This window comes from Bos grunniens, chromosome 18 (assembly GCF_055505025.1).
Source record: "Bos grunniens cultivar Pamir isolate PY7600 chromosome 18, Bosgru_T2T1.0, whole genome shotgun sequence".
NCBI classification, from domain to species: domain Eukaryota; kingdom Metazoa; phylum Chordata; class Mammalia; order Artiodactyla; family Bovidae; genus Bos; species Bos grunniens.
The window spans coordinates 2,085,954-2,099,395 of NC_141182.1; the positions used below are offsets into that span (position 1 = coordinate 2,085,954).

Genomic DNA, 13,442 nt, shown 5'->3' on the forward strand with positions numbered 1-13,442 from the left:
AGCACATCAGCAGAATGAGTAATTCTGGACACACGAGACTGAGGGTCAGAAAACCCGAGATCTGCTTCCAGCTCTCCTATAAAAGGCCTATGGTCCTACTCTGCTTGACCTAATTAACCAAGAACAAGGGCGTTCGAACAGTAAGTTTCTGAGCATCAGTGTCAAGTTCACAGCCAGTGCTCACCGCTCTGGAGACTTCTACAAGCATAGCAGGTGTTTGAGGAGGGTCCTCCCAGTCACCACAGAGAAGATTTAACAAGTAAAAACCTGCAAACTCTTTATTAAATTCTCCCATTTCATCTGTACAGAAAAAAAAATGCACATTATGTTCAGAATCTCGGTAACATCTCAAAATTACACAGCATGAACATGTAAAAACAAGGAACTGCCAGGATTTTATACATAGAAAGAAAAACCATTTACAAAAGAGGCTTGTTAATTTTACTTTTCTTTTTTTCCTTCTAAAAAAAAAAAAACAAAACACACCAGTTTTTAAAGGCCTAAGATCTCACACAGCATTTGCTGGACAGTCTGTCTTCCAGCCTGGATTGACCCGGAAACACTGCGTGGGGAGGACGTTCAGTAAGCCTCGGGCTGCCAGCCCTCCTGTCACTCACTCTGGCCAGGGAACCTGCTCAAACCATCAAGTGTGTGCGGCACAGGGCCCGCTGGGCTCTGGGGTCCAGGTGTCAAATCAGTGTTGGGGGAAGGCAAAACAGAATATAGAGGCACTGTCTGAGTTCCCTCCTTGCCCAGGGAGACTCCTCCACTGCACGGCTGACCATACCCCTACACGTGCGCTGTGGGGGGTCTTGGGAAGGAGGACGGGGAGGAGACCACCACCAGGATCCTGTCACCACCAGCCCAAGCAGACAGTCCCACCTCTGTGCTCCAGGTGACCAACAGCCCCTGGGTCTCCTCAGTGATCTCACTAGATGGCATGGAGGGGCCCACCACTCTCAATCAGTCTGGGTTTGCTAATGACTTATCTTTTGTCTGAGGTCTGGGCATGAAGGGGGATTGGGCCTCGAACTCGACTGCCCTGCCTGACATGTGACACTGGTCCTGGGGGAGAGGAGGACCAAGCGGAGTTTAGCTGGAGAGATGGCCAAGCAGAGATGAGACAGAAACCTACCAACCAGAACATCAGCTCCAGCCCCTGGTCCTTTGGGAGCTGAAGACCAGTGGGGGAGCGGTGATTCAGAAGTGGTGGGTCCTCAAAGACACAGGGAAACTCGGGGCACTGGAATGCTGCATTTTATAAAACTACTTAGGTGTTGTCCAAATGGTGAGAGTAAATAAAAGGAGTTCTGAGATTTTTCAACTTCCTAAGAATTGGAAATACAAGTAAACACACCAAAATGCACGATTCAAAAAACCCTATTCTTTTTATTCTATGGCCCAAATTTAGTTTGAATGAGTCAGGCTATGTTGGATGGCTTCTAAGGGTCCCTACTGCACGTTCCTTCCCTGTACGTGCTTGCGTGGAATAAGCAATATGCGGAGAACACTTACTTTTTGGTGGGGGAGGGAAAGAAATGGGAAAAGCAAAGGCTTTTTTCCTCAGAGGAACTTAAGACTAGCTGAGAAAGGAGGTCCCACAAAGCAACCGATCCTTCCCCGGGTGACTCAAACCAGTGGGGATCTTTGGGACAGACAGTGGTCCCACAGCCTGGAGGTGGTGCACACAGGAGTGAATCTTCTCCTGGGAAGGGGGAGGGAAGTCAGCACCCTGTCTGATGAAATGTAAATGGAGGCTACAAGTCTTCACTACTAGTTTCTCTTGTTACCTGACCTCAGGAAATGGGAACAGATGAAATCTGATGGCAAATTTCCTGTCACATCTTCTAGGAAAGCAGAGTCTCCCTCTCTCTCCAGCATCCCTGAGAAGAGTGCGTGCAGGATGGGAGTCAAGGGCCGCAGTGAATACCAGTCAACACCTGCTCACTCAATCCTAGAATTCCCCTTGCCTCTTAAGGATGCACTGGCTCAGAACAAACTGATGGGGTCTACAGAACTGGGCCTGTGGGTGGTACCAGAGTGTCAGGGAATGCTAAGGAGGGGGGCTTTCCTGCTGGAGTGAACCCAGGCTTGTCTTGGAGCATCTCGCTAGCAGACTTCTCTTGGGACAGCAGCGATAGCGGAGGAAGGCCAGGGACGCGCAGGGCAAGACCTCACTCCACAGCCGCCTTGTGTGTGAGAAGCTCCGTGAGGGGGAGCAGTCAGCCTCGTCCTGCACATTCTATTCAGATTTCTGATTCCCTGCGCTGCAGGGCCGCCAGACCAGAGAACTGACCTCCCGGCTCCTCTGGACTGCTGTGGAGATACTCGGTCGGCATCTCTGAGATTCGAGTGAGTGGACGAAGCCTGATGAGTTCCCTGGTTACTGTAATCTTCAGCAAGGGTATGGACCCTTGGTCTTGACCCAAAACCGTACCTGCTGCTGATGTAACTGTTCCTGGATGGGCTAGACATCAGATGACGACAGAGCAAGAGGGCCGTCAGCTCCCCCACTAGGGCCATGGTTTCCTCTTGCCTAGTTCTTGCCTAGCTGATTTACCCAAGAGTGACCTATGAAGCCAGGGACCAGAGGCGGCTCAGAGCCTGTTTCTGTCACACCGAATGAGGTACAGAATGGACATAGCTGGGCCATAGTTTCTGATGATGTATGAAACTGCTCAGTCATAGGAAACTACTCCAAGTTGGATGGTGAAATGCTTTCTGGCAACAAGCGATCAAAGACACCGGCAGAGTTATACCTTCTATCTATCCAGATCATTTCTCAAGGTGATGGATGTTTCAAGAACCAAACTCTTTTTCAAACTTCCAGATCTGCTGCAGACAGTTGAGATCATCTCTCAGTCCAGAAAGAAAAGCATCAAGACACAGTAAGCTGTGGTGATGTTTTACACACATGGGGAGGGAGACAGCAGAGGAGGAGAATGGAAGCCCCCCCATCAGATGGGAAGTTATTCTGTGCTGTAAAGCATGTCACACGCATCAGTGGGGGCCTGTGTACACGTGACAACCCTGTTCCTCGCTCTCAGCACCTGCCCAGAGCAAGGGAGGAGCCCCAGGAGGTGCACCATCCACCAGCTCAGTTTAGTGCAACAGGGGTGGAAGGAGGGGTGGTGCTCCAACTCCAAGAGGTTCAAATGTGATGAGACAGAAGACCCGCAAGACAGCTGCTGAGAATCGGGAAGACCTTAAGAGCAGGACCTGAGGGGACCTGTCAGCTTAGAACCGCCCTTGGTGACTGGTGGTGCCCGAGGCAGGGGGCGTCTGCAGCTGGCGTCTGGAACCCACTGCCTCCAGCAAGAGTAGCAAAAAGGAGAAAGAAAGAAGCAAACCACAGTATCAGTATTCCAATATCCGTCCGTCAGGGTTAGACGAGGAGCCACCTGGACCAGCTGACCCATTTGTCCTGAACACGTTCCAGGGAAGACAGAGGGGGCGGGCCCGCGGCACGCGCGGACAGTGGCGAGGCGGGGCGGGGCCAGGCAGGGTGCACGGTCTATGTGGGCAGTTTTAGGCACGTGATTTATAATACTCTGTGGACGTCTAACAGGTTAATAAAATATATATTATATAAATATATCTCCTACTGTACACACTGCCCTCTTGTGCAGCCACTGGATTCCGTGCCCCAAACTCAAGCCCAGGTGCCCCAGGCTGAACCGTGACGCCCGCGTGCCTCCCTTTTGATACTCCAAGCCTGTTATCTCTACGCTGGAGGGTTGAGCGATGCTCAGGAATGTTTCTACAAAGCTCAGACTCAGCAAAGACTGATGAATCATCCAAGTACAACATTTAGCCAATGCCTACTACCGTGGGGGGATGCAGCCAACGGACAGAAAGGAAAGAGGAGAAAGAGCCTCCATCTTTTACTGGAACCATGTTCCACGCCCTCTGCATGAAGAGGTATGAAGGAGCTTGTCTGGGAAGGTGGCCCGGAGCCTGTGGGAAGGTCAGCCTGCCATCCCTCCCTGAGGCCAGGCTGCGTCTGCAGAAGCCACTGTTCCTGACCTGCATTGTTGCCTGAAACATGAACCACAGTGGGCTGATTCTGCCCCCACCCTGCTTCCCGCCCTGGCTCCCCCTGCTGGGTCGCAGGCACCCCCGGCAGCAGAGGACTCAGGGAGGCACTGCCACCCCAGCAGGGCCAGTCCAAACGTGGAGAGCCCCGTGCAGGTCTGGAAGGCCGGCCCTGGTGCCCAGCCTCTCGTGCAGAGCAGTGGACGGACGAGCTGCGCATACCCCTGGGCCCTGCTCCAACCCACCTGCCCTCAGCCGAGGGGGCCCACTGGGCGAGCACGGCAGAGCGACACGTGGCCGTGGGGCCTGACCCGCAGTGGCTCTGCTCGGGTAGGGATCGGAAGGCATCACTGTTTCAGCAGAAGAAAACAAGACCCCAAGTGGGCTGGTCAGTCGTTTCCTGCTACTTGGTGAAGTCCGTGGCCCTGATGGGGCCAAAGGTGCTTCTGAGAGGTCAGCCAGACATCCCGGTTACAGCGTGTTAGGTGCTCCCCTCTAACGTCCTGCCTTCCTTTTACACCGCCACACAGAAGAAAGAACCCCATTGCTCAAATCAAGCCTGGAGGAGATGTGTTACTATATACATTTTTTTTTCCTTTCTTTAAAAAAATTTTTTTTGGTGTTTTAAAAAAAAAAAAAAATTCAGCTGAGTTGCAGGTCAGGTGAGTTGGTTCCGGAAGTACTGGTAGGTCCATCGGGATGAGAGACTTGTCTCTGGACAGGGAAACCCGAGTCTGCCGACAGAGGCGATCCCCAAAGCGGCCGGCTGCTGCACGAGTGGTCAAGGAGGAGGACACCATGGACGCGGGAGGAGTCTGCGGCGGACGAGGCGGTGGGCGCCTGCTGCTGCTCTAACGTGAGTGCTGGGGCCGCCGCGCAGGAGGGCGAGGTGAGGGGTGCGCTATACAGGAGGGCTGTACAAACGGGGCGCCAGGCAGGTAGTTCCTCTGGGGCTCCAGGCGCCTCTACCTGTCCTTGAGCTCTCGTGTCACGCGCTTGGTGATGCGTCCACACATCAGGCCGATCAGGAACAATATGCAGATGCTCCCGCTGATCACAGAGAGGATGTAGTTCTTGGACGGGGAGGTCATCACTTGCATGGCGAGGTCAGAGAAGCCGTCCGCTGGGGCTACCTGGAAAACAAACAGTGGCATCGCCCTCAGAGAGGTGTGGGCTGAGCCGATGCCCACTCGAAACTGCCCCTCGGTTCCTACCGTAACTGGGGTCATTTCTTTAGGGGAGAGAAGACGGTGAGGGATGAGAAAGTCAAACACAGAGCTACAACTGGCTTTCCTGATCATAGTGCTGTATACAGCTGCCGCACAAGATGAGGCAATGTGGACAAATGCAAAGTGGCGGGCTCTCAGAAGCCAACACAGCCATCACCGCCGCCAGTGCGCTAAGGGCCCTCACACGGAGGACCTGACCACGTGCCAACAAAGGGCTCAGCACGCGTCAAGCATTCAGTCCTCACACCAGTCCTGGCATATAGATTTCACGACTCCCACATCACAGGTGAAGACCCAGCAGCCCAAGGGGTGGCAAGGGGTCAACTGATTTGTACAAGGACTCAGGTCCTTAAATATTTTGATTTATTTTCCTCACACACTGCTGCCTTTTTAAAAACAAAGAGAAAAGCTAACGTTGTGGTGGATGCTAATTCTGTCTTGACTTGTTTCCATTCACCATCATATCATCAGCATCCTCTCCCCCACCAAAAACAACCTGCAGACATGACTTATGCTGACTGAATAGACTCAAACCAATCCCTCAGCTGTGGACACCGAGAGTCTAACCAGCCTTCACGTCAGTGCTTTCTCCAGTGGACCTCTATGGCCGCCTGCTCTGGCAGAATCAGGACCAAACGGCTCCCCAGGTGCGCACGGATCTGTTCTGCTGGGTCTCAGTTTAGCCTGGGTGCCCAAGAGGGTCTGGACCAGAGGTCTGGGCTGCTTCTACACCCATCCGTGTACTGAGAACAGCATGACGGGTCTTCAGATTAAAGTGATCTGAGCACCAGCATGTGCCAACAGAAAACAAGCAGTGGAGTCACTGAGAAGCAATCCTTAGTGGCTCAGAAGTAGAAACCGATGAGGAAAGAAGAGATCAATTCATGTCTCAGCTGTCCTATCTGGAGATGATGGCTCCAGGCTCACAGAGCCCAGGAGTCCTACAGGTGCACTGAAAGATGTTTTCAAACACAATGATTCATGACAAGGACAAAGGGTCAGTGAAGTAACTCAAAGAGACTGGGAAACTCAGGGAACATGTCACTTCAGGAGATTCTCGAGGTTCGTTACCTTTGCTGCGTAACTCCACATTTCAATCCGGTCATTGAGACGTTTTTTGCACTCCGGTTGTAACCTCACCCGCTTGTCCTCCAGGGCCTCCATAAGGCAGGACATTTCTGTGCAAGGAAAGGGGTAAGAAGAGTCAGAAGATGTACAGAACAGAGATTTCAGTAAGGCTGGGGAGAAGGGTACCTACCACCAGGGAATTCAGATCCAGAGGCTACCCAAAGTGAAATCCCTTCAAGGACACTTCACCTAAGAGCTCACATGGAGAAGAATGTCTAAGGATGGCTCTCCGGACTCTCTCTTAAAACCTCTTGATTCTCAGAGGACACACGTGGGTCAGAAAGAGCCGTGCCCTTGCCCAGGTTCCACGTCACGCAGGACCTGACCTCAGAGCCCACTGTGGCCACTGGGGAAGCTGTCGGAGCCGTTCGCTGGGCAAGGCAAGGAAGAGGGCCGTGATGATGGCTTTAACTTTTGCCTCCCTGGTAAGTAACTCAACTTTCTCTTGTCAAATCTTTACCTCTGGTCAGGGCTGTACCACTGTACACCTGCAGATCACTCCTAAACTCACTTTTCACAAAGCATCAACCAGGCCCCCAAGGGTGCTGTCTATGGCTGAGCTGCAGCTACAGAACAGAGCTGCTGTAACTGATGTCTCCGCAGGACCTCTGGTCCTCCCGAGACAGCTCAGAAAGGGCTACAGTGAATGCAGCGACTTACGACGCCCTCGGCCAGGGGTGATGGCCGCACAGTGGTGTTTAATGTCCAGGGCACAAGCTGTATGAAGAACCGGGTCCACGAAGATGTCTGCTTTGCTTTCCTTCAGCATGTTTAACACTTCCTAAGGCAGGGAGATCACAGAGAGCACTCTTATAGAGGACACACGGCGAAATCTGTTGTCTGTACATACTTCATGCACAAACATGTCAAGGAGAGAAGGTTAAGCCAACAGAGGCTACTCGGAGATTGCTGGCAATGTGGTGAGGGTGCAAAGAAAGGAGATTGTTAGCATCCAATTTAATTCAATAAATGTAATTTGGGGCCCGAGTGTACGCAGAGCTGTTTGCTAAGCAAAGCAGGGCAGTATTAAGATCAGAATTGGGTTTTGGCATTCTGGTATACCATATTATTAAATACTAAGTGTTAGTGTTTACACTGACTTAAAGCAGTTCTTTTGTTTCTACAGAACTCTGTAAACGTGAAAACTGAAAATCAGAGTAATAAGCTATATTAAAATTCCAAAACAGAAGAGCACGTTTGTAAAATGTCTCACTTTATCGACATTACTCTCAAAAGGAAAAAAGACTTGTCAGCACCTAACTTCTACGGTGAGAACAATTCTTGTCTGAGTTCAAAGATGTTCTGATCAACAGAAATACAAACAGAACAGAACTGAAATCAACTTGGCAGACACTGTTATTAATGATGAAACTGCAGCAGATAGTCCAGAAATACTTTCTTATGTAGAAATTAGTGTGCTCTCAATAGACTGTAAAAGAACAATAAAAGCAAAGCAAAGCAAAAAAAAAAAGTATTGTTCAAAAAGTCCTCCCTGAAGTTAAATGAAATCATTTGATGAAATGTTTGCAGGAAAATACGTGGATTTAGCATTCAAGCAACTCCTACCATTCTTCAGACCACGTGGAATCAGAAACATTTTTAGCAGATGAAAATATTTGCACACAATATTCACACTGATTCAACAATATTATTCAAACACTTTTCCAAAAAGAGATAAAGCTTTCTAAAAAAAGATCAAATATATATTATCTTGCTTATCAATTTCATAAGACAATATATGTTAACTCATATTTTGATGAAATTTTTTATGTGATGTTTCTGAAATGAGCTAGATTTTTAGTTTCATTAACTCTTATGAATGTAGTACCCTTACCGGTATATTGGAATTGACATTTTACTTCGGCATAGCACTTAAACATTGGTCTAGTCATGGAGACGAGACATATTCACAACTAATTAGTAGGCGTGTAAGAATATTTAAGTTACAGGCAATTAAGAGTCAAAAGCCCAATGAGTTTGGTAAGAGGAATGGATAGAATCCCTGGAAGGCAGGTTTTGATTTTACCACCAAGATGCACAGTCTATAGCTTTCAGAGGAAGAAGAGGAAGAGGAGAAGAACGCAAGCGACAGAAAACGGAGACTAACGGAGTCACCTTTTTACAGCCTTCTGTTTTGATTTTGAGCAGGTTGACCTTGAGGCACTCCTCCACCTGGCCGGTCTGCTCCTGGGCTGCGGCTTCCTCGGCGCACAGACTGGCGATCTGCTCGGGACACACAGAGCACAGGCAGCCCTGCGCGCTGGGCTCCTGGGCCTCTGCATCACACAGACTCACGATCTCCCACAGACGTGACTGGGTGCCTCTCAAATGGGTCCCTGGTGGCTTTCACTCCCCTCCCCCCACATGGCATGCCAGGCTCTGTTCTCCTTCACAAGAACTGGCACAGAGCCGAAAAACTTGTCAACACATGTATCTTCATGCTGTCAACCTCCAGGCCTGAGTCAGACTGTCCCAGGCCTGGTCACAAAGACTACTCCCTGATTGCTCAAGAGGAAGGTCAGATAGCCAAGGAAAATCCTAAAAGCAAAGGCTTGACATTCACAGAACTTCAGGGTAAACCAAGCTGCATAGCTTGGAAACACAAAGGGGTCCTGACACATAGCTTGCAGCGCAGATTTAAAATGTAGCCTTCTTTTGGAGAGCTTTATGAGTAAGCTTCTTTGAAATACCTTTAAAACTCATATCCATAAAACTGATGTATGGTGAGCAAAGTTCTCAACATGGCCTTTTCCAGCTAGGAAGTCAATTTCCAAGAACAGGCCCTCCATCAGAGGCATTTATTACAGGAGCACTTCCATTTTTCTGGCAAGTGGTGGGTGTGTTTTGGGTTGACCATCAGAATAAGGAGAGGGAAGACCAAATGAGACATAGACAGATATAATAATACTCATGTTCTATAGAGAAATATGGAATCCAAATTGAACAGTGTTGAGGACTAAGGCCAAGTCAAATTCAGTGTTAGAAAGAACCAGAAGCTCAGACAATGGAGAGCCTAGAAGAATACTGGATTCAGGGCTGAAGGGAAAGAGTAAAGAACGTATCTCCAATAAAACCCTCCTGACCAGCTCTGTTCACAGCAAGTTCTGTACCCAAACCCTACCTCATCCGAGCAGTGGAGCTGGAGCTGAGGGTCGAGTCGGTAATCCAGAGCAGACTCCTGGATGATAATCCGGATCTGGTCTTCACAGTCTGAAGAGAGGCGCTACGCGTGACAAGGGAGAGTAGGTCAGCCTATTAGAACATGCCAGCTTTCCACCTGGGCCCTGGCTTGGGGAAGATGTGAGAAAGGTCTTGGGGAAAGTGGCAGTAAGCTAAGGACTTCCAAAGAAAATGCCGTCGGAACTAGTGGAGGCCTCGTGCAAAGCCCAGGGCAGTTTACCTGGTCTGCATATCTCAGCTTGAGGCAAGAGATGACTTGACCTTCTAACTCTGAATCATCCTTGGCCTTAGTCAGGATCCCATGACAGAATTTAGGGATATCGGCTTTGCAGGCTTTCCTTAGCACAGGGTTTAAGCGGTAATCTAGAACAAAGGAATAAGCACGTGATAAAATACTCCACCTGGGTTCACAAATGTTTTGAGATCCACTTACCCAAAGGGGACATATTATGTCAATGACCATAAATAAACCATTAATTTTTTTATCCAGTAAATGGAGGACCTTAGTTCCCTGACCAGGGACTGAACCTGGGCCACAAGAGTGAGAGTGAGGAGCCCTACCACTAGGCTGCCAGGCAACTCCCTCACGACGCTATTTTAAATCCTCAACATAGTGTGGTGGAAGGGCAGACGTGGAGAATCCTACTCCCCAGCAGCTCTGCAGGGTCTATTGAGACCAACATTCTAAGCAGTCCTCACAAAAATCACGCAGACATCAGTACCCTTCCCCATAATATATATATTCAAAAACGCTGAATATCCAACTCAATTTGACGATTAAGTTACAAGGTCTTGCAACTTCGAGATTAAATGTCTCTGTTCTGAAATAGATCACCCATGCATTCTCCTGCCACGTGCATGAAGTTTTATTCAACCTCCAGACTTTTTCAAAGAACTCTAGCCCTAATTCGTTTTGGATGCCCTGTAACGGCAAGCTCCCCATGACTCTGTGTTCCTCTGGACCCTCTTCAGGGAAGACGTCACCTTGCTCACTACATCCAGATTCTTAGCAGTCACAAGCACCAAAGCACCTTTAGTTTAGTTAGGCAAGTATATGCCCACTCAGCTCCTCTGAAGCTCTACCCTGTGGGACCAGGAAAGCCAAGATGGTACCTGTGTTCTGGGTGATCTGGCGCTTGGTTATCATCTGTTTGCATTTGGGATCCATCAATTCACTGTTTTTATTTTGCTTCAAACACTGCAACATAGTTTTGGAATCTGCTTCTGGACAGAATCTCTGCAAAAAAACAAAGTTTTATAAAAGTAGTTAATTGCCAAATGCAGCAGTTAACTCCATATTTATCACTCTTACATCTTCTAGGAGCTTATGACAGAACCTAAAGGTATCACTTGGGACAAGAGAAACAGCAAGCCTGAATAAGCACCCAGCCTTCAGATCCCTTTTATCTATTCTCTACTATACTTCTCACATTTCTTTCTACTTCCTGTTTCTTATTTTGCACAGGACTGATTCCCTACTTACATGGCTATGCTACATTACATGGCATCTCATGAGCTTACATACTGTTGACATATGAACGTAACACTGGGCTAGGTGACCATGTAGCCCTCAAACCGTATCTACCCAACTCCAATGGGAAACTCAGGAATGACCCACCAAATAATGTGAGCAGGGATGCAGGGAAATGACCTTTCTGGTTCATTCTTTAACTACAGGAGCTATTCTCCTACCAAATCCTGTGGAGCCAGATCTTGTACACTTGCTAGTGTCCTTGAAGTCAGAGATTCACTCTGACTAGTGATAAACTCATCTCTATCCGCTAATCCACAGTCCACTGTGGATTAATTATAGTCCACTGGTCTTAATATGACTGATGCAGATTGCTGATTGATTTTTATAAAAGGCATAAAAGTTCCCTCAAATCACAGCCTGATTATTTCCATTTTTACAGAGGGCTCAATTCTTCCAGACCCACCTAAAGAGACTTTACTTTCACAATTTTCTTTAGAGTTTGTTTGACAGGGTGAGAAGTATCGCTTTATTTTAAAGGGAAGTTGAAATAAGGGGTTCGCACTTAGATCTCTTTGTACGCGTGCACAGATCCAGGAATGACATCTCGTCACCCCTGATGCAGGGGACGTTCACTGGAGATGCAAAAGAACCAAAAGAACTTGTACAACAAAAAAGCCATTGATGGCGGTAGACAGGTGGTGGGAGACAGGGCATTTGATGGTGACTTTTTCAGTAGACCTCCACCTACCGCCTCAAAACTCATCATATATTCAGTGGGCCTCTATTTTCTTGCGTCTCAGGTCAAAGTGAGGTCAGTCATTGTGGCTTAGTGGTTCTCAAACTGGAGCTGCCTTGGAACCCATGGGTGCTTGTGAAGACAGAAGCCACCACTTGCAGAGACTGACTCAAGAGGTCAGGTGGGGCCTGAGAGTCTAAGTTCCCAGGTGGTGCTGGTGCTGCAGGTCTAGGGGCCAGAGTTCGAGAACCATGGCTTTAGCTATATAAAACAGGTTGATACTGAAAGATTATGTGCATTTACTCTGAAATGTAAAGAAGCTCATGCTACTGTTACTGTGACCCTGGTTTTAGACCCTTACCTTTATCATCTGCTTGCAAAGCTCATGCTCTTGTTACTGTGACCCTGGTTTTAGACCCTTACCTTTATCATCTGCTTGCAAAGCTCATGCTACTGTTACTGTGACCCTGGTTTTAGACCCCTTACCTTTATCATCTGCTTGCAGACTCTCATGAGCGTATAGTCTAGTTCTGGGTCCATCATCTCTGTCTCCTGCAGCTTAAACACTTTCTGGTGGCAACGAGGGCTCAGCTGCTTCTTGTTTTCTTTCAGACATTCAATAATCTAGGGCATAAGAATTATGGACAAGTTAAGAGGTGGATCAGGGATTGATAATCCACGTTTCCTGACTAAAGCATTCAGTTCTTGGTGCATCCCTCATTTTTCTATCCAGGCATCCTCTATTTCTAATTCCTAGGTAACAGGAATCAGGATTTTCTCACAAAGGAGAATTAGATTTATAGATCTACAACCTCAGGGCTAGAGGCAAACCAAATGTATAAAAATGATGGATGACGAGCAGGCTGCACTGGAAGTCTGTGGGGAAGGAAACCCTCTCAAGATTTCTGGTTTCTTCTCCCTTCCAGGGTTGTTTCTTGTAGATTTCTTTTGGAGCATACATCAGGCTCTCTGCCTTTCCCTGCAGCAATAACCCTGACTCGACAGTAGGCACAAGCCAGGAAGTTCAGCTCAACTCATCATTTATCATATGGGAACAGAGCATGAGATGCCAGGTATGAACCAGACCCAATCCTTGCCCCTGAAGGGTGAGGGTTAGGGATGGTGGCAGAGACCCCAAGTCAAGGCCTGGCACCACCAGAAGACACAGAGCAAGGAAGCTTTCAGCCGAGAGCCTCGGGAAAGACAGCAGGTCTGTTAACACCTCGATTTCAGGGATGAGGCCTCAAGACTGGGAAAGAATAAATTTGGTTTAAGGCACCCAGTTTGTGGAAATTTGGCAGCCCTACAAAACTAACATTCAGATGTAAGATTTACAGCGGACCTCTCATCAGAAACTGCAGGCACTTCTTTGGTGGGCCAGAGGTTAAGATGCCACACTACCCGTGCAGGGGGTGCAGGTTCAATCCCTGGTCAAGAAACTAAGATCCCAAAGGCTGTGTGCATGGTACAGCTTAAAAAACAAAAACAAAACAAAACAAGAAAAAACAAAACTATGCATAAAAGAGTATGGAGTGAAATAAAGTACTGTAAGAGAAAAAAAAAAAATCCATCAACCTAGCATTCTATATCCAGCAAATCTGTTTTTCAAAAACGAAGACAGAAAAAAAAAAGAAGACAGACTTTCTCACACAAGCAAAAA

General features: G+C 48.2%; 1 protein-coding gene across 1 annotated transcript in view; it reads right to left on the reverse strand.

The window, feature by feature from the left end:
- Window positions 1-251: 251 nt before the first annotated feature.
- GLG1 (golgi glycoprotein 1) overlaps window positions 252-13,442 on the reverse strand; it is a 130,387-nt gene continuing 117,196 nt past the window's right edge. The window contains exons 19-26 of the mRNA XM_086349838.1: window positions 12,269-12,406; window positions 10,686-10,809; window positions 9,793-9,935; window positions 9,514-9,615; window positions 8,508-8,615; window positions 7,053-7,173; window positions 6,336-6,442; window positions 252-5,168 (exon numbers count right to left, since the gene is read on the reverse strand). Coding sequence (XP_086205964.1) covers window positions 5,001-5,168; window positions 6,336-6,442; window positions 7,053-7,173; window positions 8,508-8,615; window positions 9,514-9,615; window positions 9,793-9,935; window positions 10,686-10,809; window positions 12,269-12,406 — 1,011 coding nt within the window. The 3' untranslated portion in view covers window positions 252-5,000. The remainder of the gene's footprint in view (window positions 5,169-6,335; window positions 6,443-7,052; window positions 7,174-8,507; window positions 8,616-9,513; window positions 9,616-9,792; window positions 9,936-10,685; window positions 10,810-12,268; window positions 12,407-13,442) is intronic.